The sequence below is a fragment of the Aedes aegypti genome, chromosome 1 (genome assembly GCF_002204515.2).
Source record: "Aedes aegypti strain LVP_AGWG chromosome 1, AaegL5.0 Primary Assembly, whole genome shotgun sequence".
NCBI classification, from domain to species: domain Eukaryota; kingdom Metazoa; phylum Arthropoda; class Insecta; order Diptera; family Culicidae; genus Aedes; species Aedes aegypti.
The window spans coordinates 276028956-276055004 of NC_035107.1; the positions used below are offsets into that span (position 1 = coordinate 276028956).

At 38.1% G+C, this 26049-nt stretch overlaps 3 protein-coding genes across 7 annotated transcripts in view; 2 read left to right on the top strand and 1 right to left on the bottom strand.

Annotated features, from left to right (window-relative positions):
* LOC5572409 (papilin) overlaps nucleotides 1-26049 on the top strand; it is a 352322-nt gene that overhangs the window by 143829 nt on the left and 182444 nt on the right. The gene's annotated exons all lie outside the window — the stretch shown is intronic.
* Nucleotides 14035-14984, top strand: LOC5572421 (cuticle protein). Its single transcript, XM_021837882.1, has 2 exons — nucleotides 14035-14215; nucleotides 14286-14984. Exons 1-2 carry the CDS (start codon nucleotides 14204-14206, stop codon nucleotides 14892-14894), a joined length of 621 nt encoding a protein of 206 aa, XP_021693574.1. The 5' UTR covers nucleotides 14035-14203; the 3' UTR covers nucleotides 14895-14984.
* Nucleotides 25104-26044, bottom strand: LOC5572420 (larval cuticle protein A2B). The gene is made up of 2 exons (XM_001660299.2): nucleotides 25890-26044; nucleotides 25104-25772 (listed from the first exon to the last, which is right to left on the bottom strand). The coding sequence occupies exons 1-2, from the start codon at nucleotides 25899-25901 to the stop codon at nucleotides 25209-25211; spliced, it is 576 nt and encodes a 191-aa protein (XP_001660349.1). The 5' UTR covers nucleotides 25902-26044; the 3' UTR covers nucleotides 25104-25208.

Sequence of the window (26049 nt, forward strand, 5' to 3'; positions counted from 1 at the left end):
CAACGCAACTATACTGCAACTGGATTGAAACAAACAAACTTTTAATTACCACACACGTAGTTGAATGCAACTACACGCAACATTTGCAACAGTTCGTTTGACAATTAACTGAACACATCGAACTTTACTTCATTGGTGATTGCAGAGGACATTTGCAGCAAATCTCGTAGTTTCAATAATGTTTCACGTCACACACGGGGTGAAATGCAAATTCATTGGAACGCCAATGAAATTTTATGAGCTTTTGATATTCATATGCAACGGAACTAGAACTAGATAAGATACAGATGATTTCATTGGAACATATTCGTGATCAGTTTTGGAAAGCGTCTCTTTGAAATGTTTCGCGTGTTTTTTGGGTACATTCGGATATTCATTTACTTACAAAATTCCCAACAGAACGTTTTTAAAGTTTTTTTTTCTTGTCATAAAAGATTGGAGGTAAATGTAACTAAATGGATTGCATATGCTTGGAATCTTTATGTAAAGAAAACTACTGAGAACCTTTAGAAGGTAGGTTAGAAAAGGAAGGCTGTTTGTTTTAAACAAGAAATGTCCATTGAAGTAGAGACATTTTTTAGCTCTTTCTCAAATGGGCTCAAAAACTCCTCTTCCCTTCGATTCATTTGTTTGTCAAACACCTATCTCGAGCTTTTGCGAAATTCCGTTTGTTCCCGAAACATGTTGATGATTTTTTTCAGTTTGACAAAAATAAATGAAATCATTAAACAAAAATTTCGCCTTATCGGATTCCGTGGAATTTCGTTTCGAATGATTTTTGACGGAATCATTCGCGATATCGCTTACCCTTACTTCCTCGGCGCTCGTTACACACAGGTCGCACTGAATTTGCACTATATTTCAGTGGTCGTCCTGCGATGCGACCTTGGCCTTTGCATTTGACTCACGCACGCTAAGTTCGAGCAGAAGAGTTAATACCTCGCCTGGTATACGTAGTTTAAAAAATGTTTCCAGCTCGGAGACGAAGATCGCGATAAAAACATAAAAGCGACAATAGGTAGTGACGACGATGATCATCGTTGTCGTCGTCGTGATCGGCTTGATCAACGCTCAGCACGGTGCCAGGTCTTGGATTGACCGAGTTCAGGTATGTCGCCGTGGACTTGTACGTGGATCAACAGCGACAACGACCTTGACATTAGGGATCGCACTAGTTTATGGATTTGCTGACTGGTTGGTTGTATTACATAGAGAGAGACTTGCAGGCGTAGGCGACGAACCTGGCCTAGTTTTCGCATGGACGGATAAAAAATTGAAGTTTATGTCAGTGTCATTGAACTTTAAAATAAACCACAAAAATATTATATTTCACTTCTGAAATCCAATTGCTTTCAAACGAAATGCGATCGCAAGCGACAATAATAAATTACAATTTATGTGTGTATCATTTGCAGCGCAAAGGCAGGCTCTCTCCCATTTCCCAATGCAAAGCGAAATCCGAGAGTCAATCCTAACGAGCATCACGGAGCACGTGTCAGTTGCACCAATTGACTGACTTCCGATCGTGTGCTATACTTATCATCTGCCTTGATGATGCCTTTTAATGTATAGCACGTCATCGAATGCATGCACATTCGTATCGTGCATCTAGACTTTCCTCTCTTCTCCTGGCTACGCCCGTGATGATGCACGTGTTTGGCGTGCAGAATTAATCCATACGACCCGGCTCCCGTCGTCGTCGTCGTTCAGTCAACTGCAAATTGCGTCAGCTTATTGGAACAAATTCCACGAAAAAGGCAATCACATAGGAGGCCAGACTTATGACTCAAAATTGGCACCCGGGTGGCTCTAAGTGTGATCGATTCAATTAGGTCGAACCTGCCACGCTCCGGACGGCGAAGGACTCAAGCCTCCGCTTTGTTGTAGCCAAACGCAATTTGCACTCGGAACAGCAATAATAGAGTTGTGCGCCCAAAACAATTAAATCTGCGGCGGTGTATATCGCACTATGGGCGATCAAGTAATAATATTTCACATAATTCAAAATTTATAAAAATAATATTTTATACATTGCTCAACAGCTTACTCGGAAAGCGGTTAAAAAAATAAATGAAAAAGAAATTCGTTATTAAGTTTGACTAAATATGATGACTACATTAAAGAAATAGATTCAGTTTTTCATCAAAACTTTTTTTTTAGAATCTTTGGAAGGTATGCATAGAGAAATAACAGAGGGAATTCTTAGAGAAATCAATAAAGAGTTGCTTATGAACCACTTTTTAATATACTATTATTATAAAGCCTGATTTGCTACTGAAAAGGAAGCGCTAAAGAAATTTCTCGCCGATTCCTTGCAGAAATTTTCTACAGCGACTCCCATTTGAACTGACATTTCTTTTCAACTTCGTACTGCGATCAGAAAAAAAGCGCATTCTTGATCGATTCCTTGCAGAAATTTTTCATGCATCAAGATAGGCCGAGAAATTACTTGTCAGCAGCGAATTAGGCTTTGAGTGCGATTTTTTTAAAAATAGCAAAAGAAATAATCTTGTAACATGAAACGGCGGCGCATAGGTTTAAGTTGTACATACTCCGCTGAGGTGCGAAAGTAAAAGCGAAAATAAAATCACATATGAATGTGTCCCCAAACGTCAACCACCCGGTAAGCAGTCAACGTTAACCTACTGTCGTCGGTCGGCATGCGGCATACGCGTGCGTGGTACCACTTCTTCGTCTTCGGCTCGGTCTTCGCCGAAGTCTTTTTGCATTCAATTAAATAAGATCAAAATTTATCGCTGATGCAATGTTTAAACGCAGCGACTACGGTGTCCATGCGACAGTTTCGTGTCCGTTCGAGTGCCGTGCTCCATGAGTGACACCTCTGAATTGTCAAACAAATTGTTATGATGCGCGGGTCCACTGTAGGTTCATCTACCCTGCAATCCTTCGCTGCCTTCGGTGGGAGTCTCCGACTCAACACCGGACGGAGACAGGCATCGAAAATCGTACGTCCCGTACTCCACGCGCACTCAGCATCCGATGCAGAGCAGCTGTCCTATACCTTAACACAGTGAAACCACTTTCCTGACCTTGCCAAACAACAACGCTGCTGGAATGGAGGCGTTTTTGTTTCAGTGTAATTTTGTCGGTATACCTCGACTTTCTTGTACGTATAACAACAAGCTGCTACTGTTGTGGTTTGCTCCTGAATTTTTATGACCTTGGTGTCGAGAATCGGCTGCTGGACAAACGGGTGTGGAACTGGATCTCTGTGTGATTTATCGTGCTTTCCTTGGTTCGCTTGATGGTTTTAAAACTGGATCCCAAAATCGTGGGAGTTTAATATTTATCCGAACGAGATCAGTACGATGATGAATTTAAATTATTCTATAAAACAAAGGATGGTTTAAATCATTCTATTTCTGATAATAAGTCATTTGAAGGTATAAACGTTTGAAGGTATGAACGGAAAGGAATATGAGACGTGCAAATCGCTTAAGTAACTGGGAGTCAATTTAACTAGTGATTTAAATCGACCAGCAACTACCAGAGAATGATCAATAAGGACTAAGGAGACAAGGAAGGAGAAAAAAATACTCATTACAAATACAGCGTCTTTGGACAAGACGAGGTTAACATACCAACTCGTCAATTCAGAATTTACCAAAAGCAATTCATGGGTTTCCATATGTTCCAGGGGTTGGAGCTTTCAATCTAGAGAATCCCAAAGGTTTCTCAGTAGTTTTCAACAGATTCTCGTGGTTTCGCAAGAGGTGCGCAGGTGTTCCTAAGAATTGTAAAAGCGATTCCTCTAAATTCCCATGGGTCTTGTCAAAAACTTTCCCAACATTCTCTAGAACCATTAAAGTGAAACATCTCGGAATTCAGAGATGGCTGCCACAATAGCCGACTTGAGGCACTAGACTGGAAAAATATTTGGCAAATGTTTCTGAGTTTCTTTTTTTTAGCTTTCTGCTAGTGCACAAAGCCAAAACAAAAAATGCACTGTTGTTGAACGCTTTCTTCGCGAGGTTTGTGCCTTTGAAGTTTAAGTGCAATCTTTGAAATTGATTCCTAACTTTGAATGGCTAACATTAGTCGAGGCCGAACCTCAAATCTTCTGAAGCGTGGTGCCTATAGCGGGAGCTGATTAATCCATCAAATTTGCTTTACCAGATTTGTGTTCTTGAAAATATGTGACATGGCTTCGATGCATCTTTATTCTTGGATTTGATTAAATTTGAGATAAAGATTTGTATGGAAAACAGGCATTGCAGAATTCGTTTTCATTTGATTTTGAAGCACAATCAAAGCAAGCGAAGAAAAACATTTCAGAAAAAAATCTCCATCAAATTTCTGCTCATCAGACGTTTTCTGTAGCTATGCTGCATGTCTGGGCAAAATAAGCAAAAAAAAATCGTAGCGCCCGTTTTGAAATTCCGCCCTTTTGATTTCAGAAGGTCATATCTAAAGGAAATCTGAGATATGTATATCAATGGGTTTTCATTGGCCGTGATTATCAGAAGAAAATACAGTGAAACCTCCATGAGTCGATATTGAAGGGACCATCGACTCATGGAAATATCGAGTCATGGAACAGCAATTCTTTGGAAAGCTGCTTCTAGGGACCATCATAGTAACCATGAAATTATGCTTTTAGTATGGTTCCATGAGTCGATATCGAGTCATGAAACATCGACTCATGGAGGTATCACTGTACCTTTAATTCATTGATTGATTCAAAATTTGTTGGTTTAGTTAATCGATACTTATAGGCGGAGTATTGAATGAGATCGAGCGATTTAGAGTTAATCCCTTTTGGAGGTGAAACCAATGAAACCACTAATTTTAAATATATTAATGAAGTATAAAGATTAAGTATAATATATTATAATACTGTAAAGTATGTTCAAATGATTTCAATAACACATTGCACTTACATTCCGTAAAAATTTTTCACAATTAACTGATTTTTCATTAGCTCAAGCGCTAAAATGCAATGTGGAGCCAATTTCATAATGTAATCAGATTAGTTTTTGTAGCATAATATCCTGGATAGTTTGGTGAACCCATGTACTCAAGATTTGAATTATTTCCCATGTAACTCATTGGTACATGTTTTATATCAAAACGTAGGTACCCACAAAAGTGGTATTACCCACATACAAACTGAGCGTACTTACTCTGCGGGATGAAGAGTTTACACGTTTGTGTTTGCTTAATTTCTTTCCCACAGTCGTAAAAAGTTTGTTTTGACAAGCTCAGTGCTTCAAAGAGAAAGAGATTGTTCCCCTTTCTCAGTACACGGAAGAGCATTTCCAGACAGCTCTTCGTTGCCTGGGTAAAGAGGAAAGCGAATTTATGCTCTTACGTTAACGGAACAACCAACCTCAGTTCACCCCAAAAGCAATGATGAGGTGTTAGTAGAGCTTCACAGTAAACAAGAAAAGAACAAGAGCTGTCAAATGGAAGATGTGCATTTGGCTATAGCCAACGTTCTCTCCACTCTCTCAGCCACGGATTATTCAATAAACATCGAATGCTGATTCACAATTGTTGTGAGCGTACAAGTTTCCCCCCTCTAACAGATCTAGATGAGCAAAATGTAGCCTGGCCATACATGATAACTTTCTCGGGGATACGACTGTGATGATTATGTTGTAGGTTATGGCCTTCAGTCTATTATGCTCAAAAACGGATTTTACGTTTTCATCCGACGTTTCGGAAACATTTATTGGCACAATAAATGTGTCCGAAACGTCGGATGAAAACGTAAAATCCGTTTTTGAGCATAATAGACTGAAGGCCATAACCTACAACATACATGATAACAAAAATATTGAAAATGATCTAGAGTGCCATAGCTTGGACAATAATGCATTACTCAGCAAAAGGTGTTTAATTTCAGTGGCAGTACAAAATATACCAGAACATCCAAGGGGATAGCTAGTTGGGCTGTAACAATATTTTATGAATAATAATAATAATAATACAAAATTGGCTCCGCAGTGCATTATAACGCTTGAGCCTATGGAAAATCAGTTAATTCTGAAATACTTTCGTGGCATGTAACTGCAACGTGTCATTGAAAACATTTGAACATGCTCCACTGTTTTAAAATGTATAATTATTCTTTTTAAAATTAGTGGTCACACCAACAAAGGAGCGTAATTCAGAATTTCATCAATCGTCTCATCAAAAAATACTACTCTCAAATTTCTCAGTATTCAATCCCTGAGATTAATTACAGAAAACTATACAACCATTACATACTATACTTACGACTCTACTGTGAAAATTTCAAGACATCCGTTGAAAAACTATTGGAAACGTTTTCTAGAGAAATTTTGGAGACTCCTAGTTATATTTTTATATTTTTTTATAGAATCTTCACGAAGAGTATTTATCGCCGTATCTCATTATGAGGGATATCAGAATAAAAATGATGGCACACTGAAAACACTATTGTTGTAAAACTCCGCGAAGGCAGATTAGAATGAGTATTCTCGAATGGTTGTCTGGGTGAACCAATCGATCCTGCAAGAATCTCTGAAATGATTCGTGAAATGGAGTTGGGTTCCACGGAATTGAAATTATTTGAAGATTTTGTTTGGTTTTTGTTAGCAAATCAATTCTGACTTTTAGAAGAAATCCCTCAAATAATAAGAGGAACAATTCTGGCGAGGCTGGTCAATATGAAGAGCAAAAGTTCAGTCAAAAAGGGAAAGGCAGCTGAGGTTTAATACTGTATAGAATTTCCAAAGGAATCATCCAGATATGAGAATATGTTATTTTCAAGAGTTTCCAATGAAATTCGTGGAATAATGTTTGATGAGGCTTTTGAAGCAGCGTTAGCGTATTTTGTGGAAGAATTTCTAGCAGTATTAGAAAAAAATAATTTCAATAAAAATTGAAAGATTATTTTCTGACGGAATCATACAATAATGCAAGTACTATTCCTTGACATATTTCACGCGTAAATCTATGAAAGGGTTTAGCAGGACTTATTGATGCGATTCTTATTGAACGTTCTGGTGAAATTTTGTTTGCAATAATTGGAGAAATTCCTGGCGAGATTCATAGACAATTTTTATCACGATTAATTATATTTAAATCACTTGCAAAAGTTTCAAGGACATTCTTGACGAAACTTCAAGAAGAGTTTCAGGTAAAATAGTTTAAGCTATAAGTGAAATTTCTGATAAAGTTCTCTGAGTTGTTTTTGAAAGAAATCGCAAGAAATTTCTACCCGAACTGTAAATATAGTTTGTGTCGTCCCAAAATTATGACAAGAATACGTTATAGATTTGGTGGAATAACTGAGGCGTTCTCAGATAGAAAGCTTCGAAAGTTTTTGTATTGTTTTCACGATGGGCTTTGTACAAGTTGTTAACTACAAATAATGTTTTGTCAAATTCCTGAGAAAACTCGTGAATAAAATCTCTATATTTTTGAACAGTTTTCTGAGGGCTCATTCATAAATGACGTCAATCATTCGGGAGAAAGAGGGGGTCTATTTAAATGTGACAATGAATGTATAAGGTAGTGGAAAAAGCATGACAGAGGGGGTAGGAGGTCTTGAAATTACGAAAAAAACGATGTACGTTATATTTGAATCTTCCCTTATAGAATTCAATGACAATTTTTCGATAGTGCCCGTATGCTTTTTTTTATAAAAAATGCTGTCCACTATCTTGGAAGAATAAAGATTGCATAAATTGTAGAAAAAATAGTTTTAGCCTTTCGGTTGTCGCGCGAATTTTTGTAACGCGAGTAGTCGCGCGTTGTACTTTGTACAACACCCTTGGTTTTGCGAATATCCCAGGGGCCTGACTACTTAGAAAGATGGCGTCTTCGGCAAAGTTGTTCAGCAGCTCAAGGGCAATCATTTACCGAGTTATTTGATTCTTAATTTTGTGTTCTTAAGTGAGCACGAAAAATTTGTTTTTCTGATCTCAGGATCTTGACCACTTAGAAAGATGACATCTTCGGCAAAGTTGTTCAGTAGCTCAAATGCTTTCTTTGTTTAATCCTTGAAGTTCGGATTTAGCTAAAATAATGATAGCCCTTGAGCTACGCATCAACTTTGTCGAAGATGCCATCTTTCCAAAAGGTCAGGACCCGGAGGATTCGCAAAACAAATGATTCATGTTCACTAGCGCCACCTGGTGGTAAAATTTTGAATGAACTTGCTCGATCAATGATAGCGCTTAACCTACTGAACAACTTTGCTAAAGATGCCATCCTTCTAAATGGTCTGGATCCTGAAATAAAAGTAAAAGTTCCATGCCCACTAGTGCCACCTAGCGGTCAAATTCCGAATTGAATGAGGTACCATCAGATAGTGCTTTACCTCTAGAACAACGTTACTGAAGACCCCTTCTTCTTCTTCTTGGCATTAACGTCCCCACTGGGACAGAGCCTGCTTCTCAGCTTAGTGTTCTTATGAGCACTTCCACAGTTTTTTTTTTTTTTTTTAATTTCTTTATTAGTATCATTCCAAACATTACATTCATTTCTTATATCTAGGTGTTCTGTGTTATTAGACAACACTATCATCCTAATTTGGTAAAACAAATTTAAGATTTCATTAACATTTTGTTAACAACATATAACATTTCATTTGCCGTAGCAGTTCAGATTTTTTACAGGTGAGTTGATTTCACCTGCTTATAAGAGAAAAAAAACGCTTTGAATATACTTAACCTAATTTAACCTAAACATATAACGCATTAATCGTGGCAACGATTTTTGCCTGAAATTATTGATTATTTTATTTGACATTTGTTCCAATGTTTCAACATTGGATATTCTATGTAACTCATTGGTACTATACCAGGGAGGAAGTCTCAGAATCATTTTCAAAATTTTATTTTGAATTCTCTGCAGAGCTTTCTTCCTGGTATTACAACAGCTTGTCCATATTGGTACAGCATACAACATGGCTGGCCTGAAAATTTGTTTGAATATCAAAAGCTTGTTCTTAAGACAAAGTTTTGATTTTCTATTAATAAGGGGATAGAGACATTTTACATATTTATTACATTTGGCTTGAATGCCCTCAATGTGATTTTTGAAAGTTAAATTCTTATCTAGCATGAGCCCTAGATACTTAACTTCATCTGACCAATTTATTGGAACCCCTCTCATAGTGACAACATGTCTACTTGAAGGTTTCAAATAAAGAGCTTTTGGTTTATGTGGGAATATTATTAGTTGAGTTTTGGAAGCATTAGGAGAAATCATCCATTTTTGCAAGTATGAAGAAAAAATATCCAAACTTTTTTGCAATCGACTACAGATGACACGCAGGCTTCGTCCTTTGGCGGAGAGGCCTGTGTCATCCGCAAACAAAGATTTTTGACATCCCTGAGGTAACTCAGGTAAGTCAGATGTGAAAATATTGTATAATATTGGTCCCAAAATGCTGCCTTGAGGAACCCCAGCTCTTACAGGAAGTCTTTCAGATCTGGAGTTCTGATAATTAACCTGAAGTGTACGATTTGACAGATAACTTTGAATTATTCTAACAATGTATGCTGGAAAATTAAAGTTTTTTAATTTTACAATCAAACCTTCATGCCAAACACTGTCGAATGCTTTTTCTATGTCTAGAAGAGCAAGACCAGTAGAATAGCCTTCAGATTTGTTGGAACGGATCAAATTTGTTACACGTAAAAGTTGATGAGTGGTCGAATGTCCATGGCGGAATCCGAACTGTTCATTGGCAAAAATTGAATTTTCGTTGATGTGGGCCATCATTCTGTTCAAAATAAGCTTTTAAAAAAGTTTACTGATGGAGGAAAGCAAACTGATTGGACGATAGCTAGAAGCTTCTGCAGGATTTTTGTCTGGTTTTAAAATTGGAACAACCTTAGCATTTTTCCATTTGTCAGGAAAATATGCTAATTGAAAACATTTGTTAAACATATCAACTAGAAATGATAAGCTACTTTCTGGAAGTTTCTTGATGAGGATGTAGAAAATTCCATCATCGCCAGGAGCTTTCATGTTTTTGAATTTTTTTTTCGAAAACGTTCTCTTGATTGAGAATATTTTCGAACTCCTGAGTAACTTGATTTTCAATTGGACTAGTAAGTCCTAAATTAAAATTGTGCGCACTTTCAAACTGCATAGCAAGTTTTTGAGCTTTTTCGCAACTAGTTAGTAATTATTTGTTTTCCTCTTTCAATGCCGGTATTGGCTTCTGAGGTTTTTTCAAGATTTTAGATAATTTCCAAAAGGGCTTAGAGCCAGGGTCCAATTGAGAAATTTTACTTTCAAAATTTTTGTTTCTTAATTGAGCAAAACGTTTCTTGATTTCTTTCTGCAAATCCTGCCATATAATTTTCATAGCAGGATCGCGAGTGCGTTGAAATTGCCTTCTACTCACGTTTTTAAGACGGTTCAAGAGTTTATGATCATTGTCTATAATCACGGATTCAAATTTTACTTCACATTTTGGAATTGCAATGCTACGGGCTTCAACAATGGAATTTGTTAAAGTTTCAAGAGCATTGTCAATATCAAGTTTAGTTTCTAAAGAAATGTTAACATCAAGATTAGAGTCAACATACGTTTTATATATATTCCAGTCGGCTCGTAAATAATTGAAAGTGGAGCTGATAGGATTGAGAATCGCTTCTTGGGATATTTGAAATGTAACAGGGACATGATCAGAATCAAAATCAGCATGAGTAATAAGTTGGCTACAAAGATGACTAGAGTCGGTTAAGACCAAATCAATCGTAGATGGATTTCTAGAAGAGGAAAAACATGTGGGGCTATCAGGGTATTTAATTGAGAAATATCCTGAAGAGCACTCATCAAATAAGATTCTGCGGTTGGAATTACTTTGAGAATTATTCCATGACCGATGTTTGGCATTAAAGTCACCAATGACACCAAGTTTCAAAAACTTTAGTTTCAAATGACGAAAACAGTTGATGTTTGATACGCCTATGAATGATGATTGCAACTCCCCCACATGCCCCATCAAGTCGATCATTACGATAAACAAAAAAGTTAGGATCTCTTTTGAGTTTAGATCCAGGTTTTAAATACGTTTCGGTAATAACTGCTATATGCACGTTATTGACCGTAATAAAATTAAACAGCTCGTCCTCTTTACCATTCAGAGAACGAGCATTCCAATTTAAAATATTTAAATTATTATTTGGATCCATTAGAAAAACGTAATCCAATAACAATTTGAATTTGTAAATTTTACACCTACTTGGACTGCTTCAGTCATAGTGGTGGCTTTGAACATTGCATCAACCATTAGATTCAATTGTTCAGTTAGAAAATTAAAATCAGAGGCAGACATGTCATGAGATTTCCCATTAGAATTTCCGGTAGACGAAGAAGCGGGGTAGGAGTTACCTGTGGCGGTAGGGTTTTTTCCATTTGATTTGAAACAAGTAGAATGGGTACCCATGGATCGAACAGGGGAGGAGTTCGAATTTCCTGCTACGATATCGGCAAAGGATTTTCCGTGGGTAGATACATTCGAAATTGAAAGATTCGAACGGCTACCCGACGGATTAAAATTTGTTTGTGAAAGAGCATGATTATGATCTTCCTGATGGGTATGATTCATGATCAAGCGATTGTTAACTGAAAAATGAGCATTGTTCGATACTCTACCAGGCAAATGCCGGAAACGACCGTTATCGTAACGGATATTATCTTTCATCTGCCTGGCACGAGCCTCAATGACCCTTTTGCGTGAAGGACAATTCCAAAAATTGGACTTATGGTTAGCCCCGCAATTACAGCATATGAATTTGGTGGTATCTTCCTTCACTGGACAGACGTCTTTGGCGTGAGAAGAACCTCCACAAATCATGCATTTAGCATCCATGCGACAATTTTTTGTACCATGACCCCACTTTTGGCACCGACGGCACTGAGTGGGGTTCTGGTAATTTCCTCCAGGTTTCTGGAAATGTTCCCATGTCACACGGACATCAAACAAAAGTTTTGCTTTTTCTAAAGCTTTTATATTATTTAGTTCTTTTTTGTTAAAGTGAACTAAATAAAATTCTTGAGAAAGTCCATTCCGAACAATGCCAGATTGGGTTCTCTTTTTCATAATGATTACTTGAACTGGTGAAAATCCAAGTAAATCATTTATTCCATTTTTGATCTCTTCAGGTGACTTATAGTCACTTGAGAGACCTTTTAAGACAACTTTGAACAAACGTTCAGTTTTGTCGTCATAAGTAAAAAAAACTTGTGCTTCTTCTCTTCAAGATGTTTGAGAAGAAGTTCGCGATCATTAAGAGTTTCCGACAAAACGCGACAGTCTCCCTTCTTTGCGATTTGGAAGGAAACCTTGATTCCCCTAATGGAGTTCAAGATCTCCTCCCTAAATCCCGCAAATTCGGAACAACTGACCACGATAGGCGGCACTCTTTGCTTCCTCACTTGAATCAAAGAGCCTGGGCTAGAGGCTGCTTCGATTTGGTGTTCGGAAAATTTGTCTAGAGCATCGAACTGATTGCTCATTTCAATACAATTATTCATTTCACCCTTGGAAGAAAGTTCGCATTCCGGAGAAACGTCCTTTCTTCCATTCTTGCCACGTTTAGTGACAGTTTTAAATCCCACTTTTTTGGAAGGAAGTTGTGAATTCAGAGATTCACCCTTCCTTTTATTTGTTGTTGCAACCATGTTAAGTGAATAAGAAGACGTGACCTTCGAGAGGTTTTTTTCCCAAGACGGTGTCCAAGAAGGATTACCACCGCTAGCTTTCGCCAACGGGTCCAACGAAAAATCGAAGGCACGGGTCCAAACAAGGATCGTAAAGCGATCAATAGTAGAAAAAATAGTACTGAAAAGTACTGTTTAAGTAGCACTGAAAAGTACTGTTTTGAATTTTAGCACTGAAAAGTACTGTTTTTGTAGCACTGAAAAGTACTGTTTTATTGCTTTAGGTAGTTTTTAAGAAAACTTCCAAGAGCAGAGAGAATTCGTGTACGCACAGCACGAAGGTACGATGCGCACTAGCACTTCCACAGTTATTAACTGAGAGCTTTCTATGCCAAAGTTGCCTTTTTCGCATTCGTATATCGTGTGGTAGGTACGATTATATTTTATGCCCAGGGAAGTCAAGGAAATTTACATTACGAAAAGATCCTGGACCGACCGGGAATTGAACCCAGACACCTTTAGCATGGCTTTGCTTTGTAGCCGCGGACTCTATCCACTTGGCTAAGGAAGGCCCCATGTTTCGAAATTATCTGGATTTTGAGATACATCGATTTCAAATTGTGGTCTACTCGAATCGTATGTAGTGCGTTCAGTATTATGCGATTTTAAGGGAAATTTCTCTCCATAACTCGATATCTATTTTAAAATCTTTCTTATTTGGGGAAACGTGATCTAGTTCTTGTTTGGAGATGAAAAAAACACTTGCAAGTTGTAATAAAAGTTGAAAAACATGAAAATAAAAAAAAAATATTGTCAGTCAAAATAAAGTGATTTTTTGAGCATTTCGAAAAAAGTTTTCAAATAATAGTTTGTAAAGTACAATAAACAAAATAATATTATTTTCTTACAGAGGTGATCTATTATATATTAGAAATACAGAAATTTGTTCCTTCGATTTTGTGATTTTTTGTTTCGGTACATTCTATAACTCGATAATTCTATAAGTCGATGGTCCCTTGAATATCGAGTTATGGAGAGTCGACTGTAATTACAAATCTTAATGTTGTAAGCATTTGGCAAAATTCGATACGCAATAAGACTTATTAAGCAACTGTTAAAACTGAACAAACTTAATTGGCTTTCATTATAGCCCATTATTAGATGAAAAATGACCGAATATAAAACACCAAAAGCATAACTGCCTTGCATGCCTGCTCCAATCCTTGCTCCTTGCAGTGTTATCTTAGGTCAGTAATCCGAATCGAGTTTTGTCGAAAAACCAGTTCAATCCAGTTAACTTGCGGTGGTCGTCCACACCCAAACCGAAAATCTCGCTCTTTTTGCTGCACCCGGGGCTGCACTGCAATCATACCATAAGGAAAGGATATAAAACGCGAAGGAAATGAAGGTCACTCTGGTTCTGGTTCGAAAGTTCCGAAACCCGTTGCATTCGAGGTTGTCTATTTTGAGCTTCGGCCAGTAGAAATTTGGCTCGACCCTATAAATTGCGAAACGTTCTCCACTTCTGCACAGTTCGACCAGTTTCATTGCTTAGTGCACATCATCTACTCCATTCCCGACAAAAATGGCTTTCAAGGTTTGTTCTAGTGAGATAAGGAGTTGTTCGATCAGTTTGAAAACAATCGATATTTTGTGTTCTTTTATAGTTCGTAACCTTCCTCGCCCTGGTGGCCGTTGCCCAAGCCGGAGTCATCTCCAGCCCAGCTCTGTCCTACGCTGCTGCCCCAGCCCTGACCTATGCTGCTCCTCTCGCCAAGACTGTCTCCTATGCCGCTCCTTTGGCCACCAAGACCCTCGTTGCTGCTCCTCTTGACAAGACCGTTGTCGCCGATGAGTACGACCCCAACCCACAGTACTCTTACAGCTACGGAATCTCCGATGCCGTGACCGGAGACCAGAAGGAACAGCACGAATCCCGCAACGGAGATGCCGTCCAGGGATCTTACTCGCTGGTTGATGCCGATGGCTTCAAGCGCACCGTTGAATACACCGCCGACCCAATCCACGGATTCAACGCCGTCGTCCACCGTGAGCCTCTGGCCGTCAAGACTGTTGCCCCAGTTGCCAAGGTTGTTGCCGCTCCAGTCGCTTATGCTGCCCCAGTTGCCAAGACCATCTCCTACGCCGCCCCAGCTGTGACCAAGACCCTGGTCTCTCAGCCAGCTTATGCCAGCTATGCCGCTCCTCTGGCCACCAAGACCATCGTTTCGCAGCCAGCCTACACCAGCTACTCCTCCCCAGCTCTGTACCACTAAACATCTCGGAACTGTTATCGACTGTAGACTGTTGACCACATTAATGACTGACTAAATTATTTAATAAACACAAAAATTATTTGGAAAAAATATTGTCTTTTTTCTTTGTCTTCTTCTTCTTTGCATTTCGTTCCCACTGGGACAGAGTCTGCTTCTCAGTTCAGTGCATCATTTCTTCATAGCAAGCATCCAAGCACCATGACCTCGCACCACTTGTCTTTATGGTTCAACCTGTGACCCCAAACGCACAAGCCAATCTGCAACCTCATCCAACTAGCGTGTGCAAATCGGAGCCAAAGAAGATTGAGCACAAGCAACAGACTGCGGGGTCATTCTTAACCACAATACTCAGAATCCATAAACGGCACCATCCGTCATGCTTCTGCCGTTGCCACCGCCCTAAAGGCAACGTGAATGGCACACAGCGTTGAGCTATAAAATAAAATCTACAGAGTGTCTCTGGTAAACGCAACGATCGAATGATACCTCAAGAAGGTCGTTCACTTTTTCACATCGCAAGCCTACCGTCGCTGCCGCTGTCGCAGAGACATCTCGTCATAGCTGGGTCGGGTTCCCTTTTTAGTCTTTCCTAGCGCTAAGGGGATGCGATATTTCTAACGATTCCGTTGAATAGCGTTCGAAATGAAATTTCGCGGAGTTCCACGAAAATTAATGAGGCTAAATTTATGTATTCCATTTTCCATTCGTTTCGTCAATATGAGAATATTTCGTCGATATTTTTTAATTGCAAACGAAATATTATAAAAAATTAAAATGATATAAGCAAGCAGAGAAACGATTTTACTAAAAATGGAATTGCATAAACCGGCTACGATTTCAAATTTTTCACAAGTATGTGCAATTCAGCAGAATAAACGAATAACAGTAGAGTTTGCAGAATTGCTTTAGAATTTAGGCGCATCCCTTCATTAAATTATGAAAATCTCAGAAACGTCTTGAGAACTTTTTGATTATCTCTAAAAACCCCTTAATATCTCATGGGTCGTCTTTTGAAACCCCCTGAGCAACTCTGGAACCACTTGGAACCGGTTTTAAAATTTTAAAAACAATTTGAGAGCCCCTGAGAACTTATCGAAAACCTCTTGGAAACCCCTAGAAAACCTTTATGAATTTTCAATAACTTCTGGAATCCTCTTTGTAATTCCTGAGAACCTCTGTAAATTGTTTTGAATTTATTGGGAACACTTTGAACACATATCTCATACCCCTAACACGCACGCGGTGAATTAATCCAAGTCCGTGTGCGAGTGCGTATGGGTCATCGGGTGTCTCTGAGCTCGGAATGGGTGAACCTTTTGCGCGAGCGAATTCCACCAGCAGTGGCCCAGTTATAGTTTTTGCACTCGTCCGCCTGCCTCGCATCCACTTCGATCGTGCCATCCCGTCGATCGATCGATCGATCCAACAACGTTGTGGTCAGTGCGCTGCATAGTGACCTTTTGCGTTTTTTCTCTGTTCCGGCCTACCTTGCCTATGCCTATGTGAATGAGTGGCCTTGATGGGGACTGCTTGAGATCAACACTCGGGAAGACAGCGGTTGCTCTCGAGCGCGCGGTGAACTTCAGGAGATGGACTTATTTGCACAGAAGGGCTTTGGGAAAACTGGATACATATGCTTCCTGTCTAAGAACGAGATTTTGAAAGTTGATATTTTTTTTTAGTATTTTCACAAATAGAGGATAAATGTTTTTTTAATTATTAAGAAATTATTTAAAATTATTTTATTTTCAAAAATTTCATTATTTTTATATTTAAGGGTTGGATTAAAATTATCATAGGACGATTGTACGACATTTCCACAAAGGATTTTCTCTCGAAAACAATTTCCATGAATATACTGTTTTCCCGAATATACCATTTCTCCGAAAGTTTTATTCAAAGACAATTTCCAAATTGTGTTCAATCATTGGAGTATAAACTCTATTCAGGAAGTTTTAAAATCGCTTCCAATGAATGGTTCACTTATAAATGAGTTGAATCGAACAACGACAGATGAGATAGGGTATTTAAACCGGTATTCGTCATAGTACAAGTATTCGCCATCTTAAATCATAAGCCGTTTTACGGCACCAATAGGTACAAATTGTGTTCAATGCGATTTTAAAATGATATTTCAAAATTCCAAAACTTTCTGATAAAATGATAAAAAAATATAATTTTTCTTGATATTTCTTACCCTTTGCACCTTATTTCGTCCAACATAATAAAGCGCAATGGACTTACTATACTTATGTCATACAAAATATAATGAAAAAAACAACTAAGTACCGTAATCCGGGGTAACATTGATCATATTTTCGGATATTTCTTTGAAATTTCATTTGAAAATGCATGTGTTGCATGTTTTCTTTGATCTTGTCATCCATAATTTAGAAAATCATCGTTTCCAATAGTTGAAAAATTTACGCATGAACGCAACTCAATTTTCGCAAAAATCTTAATTTTAATTAGCTCGTGAATAGAATAAAGAGAATCACCATTCATGCATTGGAAAAATTTCATCAATAAATGTTGGTTCAAACTTTTTACAAGTAGTGCGATCAATGTTACCCCGGATTACGGTATTGTGAAAAAAAATCGATTATCCTAATGCATCGCAAAACTGTTCCAAACAGCTAGCCAGATAGCCAACTGTCACTCCCAGCCAGCACCCCCCCCCCCTCCTCCTTTGTACTTCACCACACATCGTATGACTACTTAGATTAATGTACCTCCCTTAAAAATACCTTGCGTTGAATACTTTATCGCGGCCGAATCATGAAAAGCTTACAGTATGTAATAGTAGTTTACGGAACAAGTTGCAGAATGATGATTTTTGCAGCACGAGTTGTAAATTCATCCTACGAGGCTTGCCGAGTTGAATAATTACGACTGTAAAAATCGAGTTCTGCAACGAGTTACCTACATTTTTTTTTTTGCAATTCCGTAGAAGACCACTAGAGGGTATCAAAAATGCATTGCGCCAATATTTTACAATTTCTGAAAAATTGTTGTGTAATGATTCATTACGCAACTCAAAACAGTGAAAAAGCATTGCGTAATGAACCATTACAGCACTGAATTAAGTTGCGTAATGACTATTCCCACACTGCATACTTCAGTGCAGGAAAATAGGGCGTTTCATGACAGTTTGGCGTGAGGAAAAACAGCCTATTAAAATGGTATCAGAAATTATATCGGAATGCATTCTCCATTATTTCACAATTTCTGAAAAATTGTTTTGTTATGACTCATTACGCAACTCAAAACAGTTGGGTAATGAGAAAGCGTTGCGTAATTAATCATTACAGCATTGGTTTCCGTTGTGTAATGACTATTCCCGCACTGCATACTTCAGTGCGGGAAAGTAGACCGTTCCATGACAGAATAGCGGGATGAAAAACAGCCTACTACGATGAGAAATTGCAAAAAATACATCACGATTTTTTTTTTTTTTGGGAAAATGGTACATTTGAGAAAACAGTACACCAAATTTGTGACGAGACTGATGTGCTAGTGCTGGCTAATGACTTCCGATTACAATTATGTTTGAGCGAAAAATCTCATCGATACACTCCAACCTCTTTCTACGACCTTTCTTTTTAAGATGGTTCTTTTTACGACCACTTTTTTACTTTTTTAAGTTCAGATTAACGACCGTTTTTATTAATTATCAATATCTTAAAGAATAATTCAAATAGAGAGTCATGATGTTCAGTAAAATAGTTCAGTTGATTAAAGGCTAACATGCGGTGGTCATTGAAATGCGGAATTTTGTCACCAAGCGGCGCTAGTGAGAATTAAACATTTGTTTTGAGGTTATCTCAGGATGTTGACCACTTAGAAAGATGGCATCTTGAGCAAAGTTGTTCAGTAGCTCAAGGACTATCATTGTTTAAGCCATGAAATTGGAGATTTTGCCGCCAGGCGGCGCTAGTGAGCATTAAACTTTTGTTCTGCAGTTATTTTAGCATCCTGACCACTTAGAAAGATGGCGTCTTCGCCAAAGTTGCTCAGTAACTTAAGGACTATTATTGTTTGAGCCATGAAATTAGAGATTTTGCCCCCAGGCAGCGCTAGTAAGCATGAAACATTTCATTTTGCGAATATCTCAGTCTCCTGACCACTTAGAGCGATGGCGTCTTCAGAAAAGTTGTTCAGTAGCTGGTAAAAAATGAGTATGCGATACTGGGCAACTTTGCCGAAGAAGCCATCTTTCTAAGTGGTCAGGATCCAGTGATATCAACAAAATAAAAAAAAATCATGCACACTAGCACTGCCTGATGTAAAAATCTCGAATCTGTTGACTAGAATAATGCCCTTGAGCTACTGAACAACTTAACCACCATTCTTTTAAGTGGTCAGGATCCTGATATTTAATCTTAGTTAGAATAATAATAATAGCCCTTGAGCTACTGAATAACTTTGCCGAAAACGCTATCTTTCTAAGTGGTCAGGATCCTGAGATATCCGCAATACAAAAAAAAAAATCATGCGCACTAGCAGTGCCTGGTGGCGGAATTTTACTTGAGCAATTTTGGCAGCTACGACAAAATGTTGAACCCTTCACGAAAAACTGGATTACAGTTGAAAAGTATTGCTATGTTGCTAAGCATTCTATTTTTCTATTCCGCTCAAGTTTTATGGTTTCTTAATTCTTCTAAAACATTGTTGCCAGCCCATGAACATTTGCGCTTTGTCCGACTTCCTTCAACTTTGGTGAACATTCGGTATCGTTATCTTTTAAATTTATTGTTATCTGCATATAACACCCCAATTTTATGGGCTTTTTTTTATAACAACCGAGCAGTGTTTCCATCTATTACCAGAATATGAAAACTTGAATGGCCCTTTTGGAAAGATCTCAATCCATGCTTCAACTTTGCCAAATATATCGGATCAGTATTTCCACATCTAGACGTTGCATTTTTAAAAAAACATGATTATAACCCTGATTTTTTACGACCAATTTTTTTTACGACCCCCCGATAACGGTCGTGAAAAGAGGTTGGGGTGTAATATAGTTTTAATATAAATTACTATAAGCGATTTTAACTATAATTTGATTGTGCACACGGCAGCATCCATTAATAACGTAACGCCGAAATTGAAAATTTTTGACCCCTCCATTCCCTTCGTAACGCTTTATGTATGAAAAAAATCAAATTTTTGTATGAACCGTAATGCTTGAACCTACTCCCCCACCCCCTAGAGCGTTACGTAATTTACCAATCGATGCATTGATCTCAAGAAATATCTACCAAGTACTCGTCCAGGATATCATCATACAACATCTCTAGTTTCTTACAGCAACTATTGCACAGGTTCTGATATTTGGATAGTTTGGGATTTTCCCATGAATGACTCTAGATATAAATTCAGCATTTCCTTCAAATACACCTTCAAAGAACAAAACGTGTGAATTTTCCGGAAAAAAATATATTCAGAAATTCCTCAAGAACGACTTGGAAGACACTTAGGTTCTTTATCATAAACAATCTATGAATATGGAAGAACTATTGAAGAAACTTTAATTGAAAGATCCAAAACACAAAACAAATAACACAGCAAGCGCGCTCACAATCATTTGTCCCAACTTTGGCAGATAGGGATAAAATTTCAAGATAAATTGTCATGACAAACACAGAGCCTGGCAATCGCTAAGCACGCGGTGAGCGTGCATGTCATTTTCTGTTCAAGTTGTGATTAACTGTAGTTAACTAAGATTGTTGCCTTTGTTGCAAGCTATTGGTTGACAATTGATTCACTGCTAATGAGATTTTTTTTAAATTGTTTATGAAAATCACTGAATCTTTGAATCCTGAAAAGCATTTTCAATTATCAGCTCTACAGTAGTTTTTGGAGGAGCCGCAGAATAATACCTCGGGAGATTGAACCAAAACCTAGCGGAAACTGAGAAAGGATACTCAGAAGTTTTTATGGGGTTTCCTGGAGATAGTTTCAGAAAAAAAATCTTAGACAGATCTTTCGATTAGCTCCATGAGTAATACGGAACTGAAGTAATGCGTGGATTAACTCAAGGATGTTAAAAAAAGGAAATCCTGCAATGATTATAAATAATGTTTGGAGAAATTACTGTAAAATTATACAGATATTTTTGAGTAGAAATCCATGAAAAATCAGAACAGATACTCTAAAGGAGAATTTTCTGTTTCTGTTGTGGAAAAAATTTGTTGAAATTCTTAAAGATGTTATTGCATTAATTTCTGATTTAAAATAAACTTTGTAATCACCTGAAGAGAAAAAATGGAAGATTTCTAGGAATTATCAATGTACAATCAAATTCGGCAACAAATTTTGTCATTGTTTGTAAATATCTTCTATCTCTTATAGATCCCGTGTCATATCCTAAGGCTCCCAAATATTCGTCCAGAAAATCATCATATGACAACTCCAGTATCTAACAGAAACTGTTGCACAGGTTACTCCAGAAGATTTACCTTGTTTGTGGTTATTGTAATATGTCCTATAGATTATGCGACATTTTCCAGAAACTCATTCCCCAAAATGACATTTCCTAGAACGCCATTTCCCAGAATGGGACATTCCCAAGAAAAATAATAATATGAGATTTTTAGGCTGTTAAAAACCAGATGAATAGTAAATAGTGAATAGTAAACACAAATATCTAGAAAATCCGGAGAAAACCAAATTTTATTTTTCTTAGGTTAAACATTTTTGTTTGTTCGAATATGCTACATTTCCTCGAATGTCGTTTCCCCGAATGTCGTTTCCTCGAACGCCAGTTCCCCGAATACGCCGTTTTCCTAATTATTATAACTTTTGGTGGTAAACGAATCGGTCATCTGATATGTACCGTTTTTTACTTGATTGGCGATTCTTTCGAGTTTCTCCGACGGCATTTTTGGCAAGATGTGTTAAGTTGAGGATTACCTTATAATCTATAACATCTATAATCCTTTATGGATTGCTTATCATTCTTTATAGTTCAGCACCCTGTCCCTATTCTTGCACTTGTTTGAACTGTATAACTTTTCGGTGAAACAAGTCATTCGGGCAAATGGTTTCCGGGTTTCCGGGGAAATGGTTCATTCAGAGAGCTGACATTTTTGAAAATTACATTCGAGGAAAAGTAGCACAACCATGTTGAAAACTTGTGAGATTGTTAAACAGCGTTTTCCCCTTAAAATTTTGGTTGGGTCTGGCCTAGTCATCTATTTTGGATTTCCAAGACAACCTCCTTCCCCTTCGTGATGTTGTGTCCATACAAACGATTTGAAATTTGTATGGGCCGTAGCTGATTTGAAGTTTGTATTTGTATGTATCCCTTCATAGATGACCAAGTGGTTCACGGACGGCCCCTTAGATGATTTGTCTGACACAAGGGAAGTGCCTTTCAGAATGTTTATTTTTAGAACTCAATTCCGATTTCTTTCGCATGAGATCCATAATAATGATTTTGACGAAATAATAGTTTGGGTGTATTGACGTCGGTGTCCGGGATTCAAAGCTTCTGAGAATTCGGATCAATTCAATAGGTACATTTGACCGATGGAAAAAAAAAACTGAATAAACCCGATTCTGGGGAATGGGTTTCTCAGGAGAATAAGATTGTGGGAAATGTCGTCCAACCATCCTATATATCAAATCAGGATTTGCTTCAAATATAACTTTAAGGCTCAAAGCTTCGGAATTTATCGAAAAATTCAACAATTCTTCAAAAATTACTTGAAAGACACTTCCAGACAACCAGAAGCTATATGAGAATATAAACAATCGTTTACTTCTGCGAATAACATCACACCCATAATAACGCGGTTAATAAAATCGTTCGATTATTGAGTTTTCTCGTACAAAACATTATTTTCTGAGTTCATCTGTTCCTTATACACGTACAATGTAAGTCGAATTACTCCGTAGCAGCTGTCAAATCAATTTTGTTATCATAAATTAAGTCGCATTACAGATTACAGATTAATTCTCAATGAAATCTATGCATTCGCATTAGATGCGAACTTGCATCATAAATGCACATATATCGCCTCTACTTTTGTACGTAAGAGGCCTTTTATAAATTCTAAGTGTCAGGGCCGGTTTTTTTTATTATATAAAATCTCTAAAAGAATTCTGATAAAAGATTTTTTGAATTATTTATAAAAATTAATGGAATTTTTGATTCCTTAAATCTTGGAAAGCATGTTTTGTAAGAAATTCTAGAGTAGTTCTTGTTGAAACCGCAACTCAATCACTTTTAGAATTCAGTTAAAACCAATCTGAAGAAATCCGAGGAGAAGAGGGAAGGATGACAGGAGTTCAAAATGATTTCCCTCATTTCTTGTAGAAGTATCTTGAGGATCTCCTTAGAAGAACAACTGGAATAATATTGGAAGATTTAGTGAAACTTTCTTGTAGGTATCGAAGATGATTTTTTGAGTGTATGTTTCGAATGAGAAATGTAAGAGAAATTTCAAAAGGCACCATCAGCTATATTTCTGGAGTTGAAAAAAAATCCTGGAGTTATTGAATTAAAACATGGCACTATGGAGTGAAGTGCGGATCTTAAAGCAAATTCTTTTGGAGACATTGCTGAAGAAATGAGGAAATCAACAAAATACTTTTGAATCCATGGCTGAAAAAAATCATTGAAATAATATGTAAAGTAGGGTGACGGTGCCATTAGTGGACTACCTAAGCTATAAAAATCATAACAAAATAACGAAAAGCCTTAACCAAGATCTTTTGGCGTTAACAGAAAGACTTCAACCTCTACTATATGGGAAAAATATAAATAGAATGATAAAACTAATTTTTTAACATAAAATCACTTGAGCCACTATTGGTACACGTGTTCCAGTAGTTGTGCTAGTGCTCCAGTAGTAGACGTTCGGGAATGAAACAAGGAATTTTAAACAAAATGGTAAATTTTTAAATAGGTTTAACATTTTTCCCTCGGAACAGCAATTAATATCTTTCGAATGAAGCATAAAGATCATCTCTAGGGCTTTTTTCATTTTTATACATCCATTTTAAAAACTGCTTCCATCCGTTGAACCACTACTGGAACACGACGGCCACTATTGGTGCAAGGGAGCAAATTTTTTGCATAAACTTTATTATTTATACGACTTTTTGATAAAATAAAAAGCTGAAATTTGGCAAATCGACTAAACTAGAGTCTATCTATTCACAAAAAAATAGCACATGTCGTTTTTATCGAAAAATGTTCGTTTTATTCCATAGTCCAATCTACTGGTACATTACAACCATTGGTACCGACACCCTATATCTGTATGTTTCCTACAGAAATACATAGAAAAGTTCTTGGAAATATCTGAGATGAAATACCATTTCTTGAGGAAGAATTCGTGGAAACTTCATGCAAAAGCTCATGGGAGGTTTCTTCGATATGATCCCGAAAGAAATGGTACAAACAATAACGTGGTGGATTTATTAGGAAATATTGTTAAGTATTTTTGATAAATTGGAAGTGTTTCATATCAATACTGGAATCTAATGTGAAGGAAAGAAGAAATCCCAACCTCGATTGGCGACGGAGCTGGTGCAGTTATTAGGATACATGCCTCTCACGCCTCACAATGTTGCACTCGAAATCTTTGATCGCTTAGATGTTCATAATTACACTTCCTCCAACTAATAAACACTCTTTTTCCAATAAATTTCATGCTATTAATGCACTAATGAGGTTTATGCTTTTTTTCTCTCTTTGCAGGTAACAATTTCATCAATCAAATCAATCCAGAACGATGGAAAACAAACAAAAAATCAACATTCCGTCGAATTAAAAACGTCCGTCACAGCCCGGCAGCGCTGCACCTCTTGGGCAATGAAATCGCATTTTTTCGCACTCACATTTTACAGCCACTTGATTGCATTTATTAATAAGTACCCGACGCGGCAGACTTCGACCCTAGCCCCTATTTTGCGGCCATGCTTCTGATCGTCATTATTTATATGGCACTCGGAAGCAAACCCATAGCAGCGAGTCAATCAAGCAATCTGTATGGATTGAAAAAAAAAACAGAACTCGTCGCAGTTTTAGCCATTTTGATGGATTATGGTTATTGCCTTGCCCGTAGAACTGGTTCTTCGGTTGGAAACCATCAACTACTGTTGGCATTCAACTGGGGGACTGCGAAATAGAAAGGATTTTTTCTTAAGGTTCATTGAGGAGCAGGAAGTTCGTTCCACCCGAAAAAACGATAGTTGTGCTTTTTTATGTGCATTTTTTGGTGTTTAATCGTACAGTAATTTACACGTTATGTACAAAGGGGATCATCAGGTAAATTGGTGACAGGTTCAGTATCGGTTGACTTAGTGATGGTAGGCATAAGCTCCGAAGGCTGGCTGGTGAGCAACGACAGTCTTGGTCAGAGCTGGGGCGGCGTAGACAGTTGGCTGAGCGACGTACTTGGTGACAGGGGCGGCGTAGGCAAGTGGAGCAGCAGCAACGACCTTGTGGACTGGAGCAGCGTAGGCAACTGGGGCAGCGGCAACGACCTTGTGGACTGGAGTGACGGTCTTGACGGCCAGAGGTTCACGGTGAACGACAGCGTTGAATCCGTGGATTGGGTCGGCGGTGTACTCAACGGTGCGCTTGAAACCATCGGCATCAACCAGCGAGTAAGATCCCTGGACGGCATCTCCGTTGCGGGATTCGTGCTGTTCCTTCTGGTCACCGGTCAGGGCATCGGAGATTCCGTAGCTGAAGGAGTACTGTGGGTTGGGGTCGTACTCATCGGCGACAACGGTCTTGTGTACAACTGGAGCAGCCAGCACCTTGGTGGCAACTGGAGCGGCATAAGTCAGAGGAGCCGAGTAGCCAACTGGAACAACTCCGGCACTGGCAACGGCCACCAGGGCGAAGAAGGACAAGAACTGTAACAAAAAACACAAAGAACAGCCATTAAACACCAATCACTTCTCCATCTTTCAAAACGGCACTTCAGAGTCCCAAACTGTCACACTCGACCGGTTTCTTCCTCGCAAACGCACCTTGAATGCCATTTTGGTTGGTAAAAGGGGTTGTAGTAGTTGTTCACGGCACTAGACAATCGATTGAACTGTGTCCTAATCAAACGATTTCGGCCAATTTATACCAAGTGGTGCACCCGAAAATTTTAGATCGCGTCGCGATTTAGATTTTCCGGTTTGG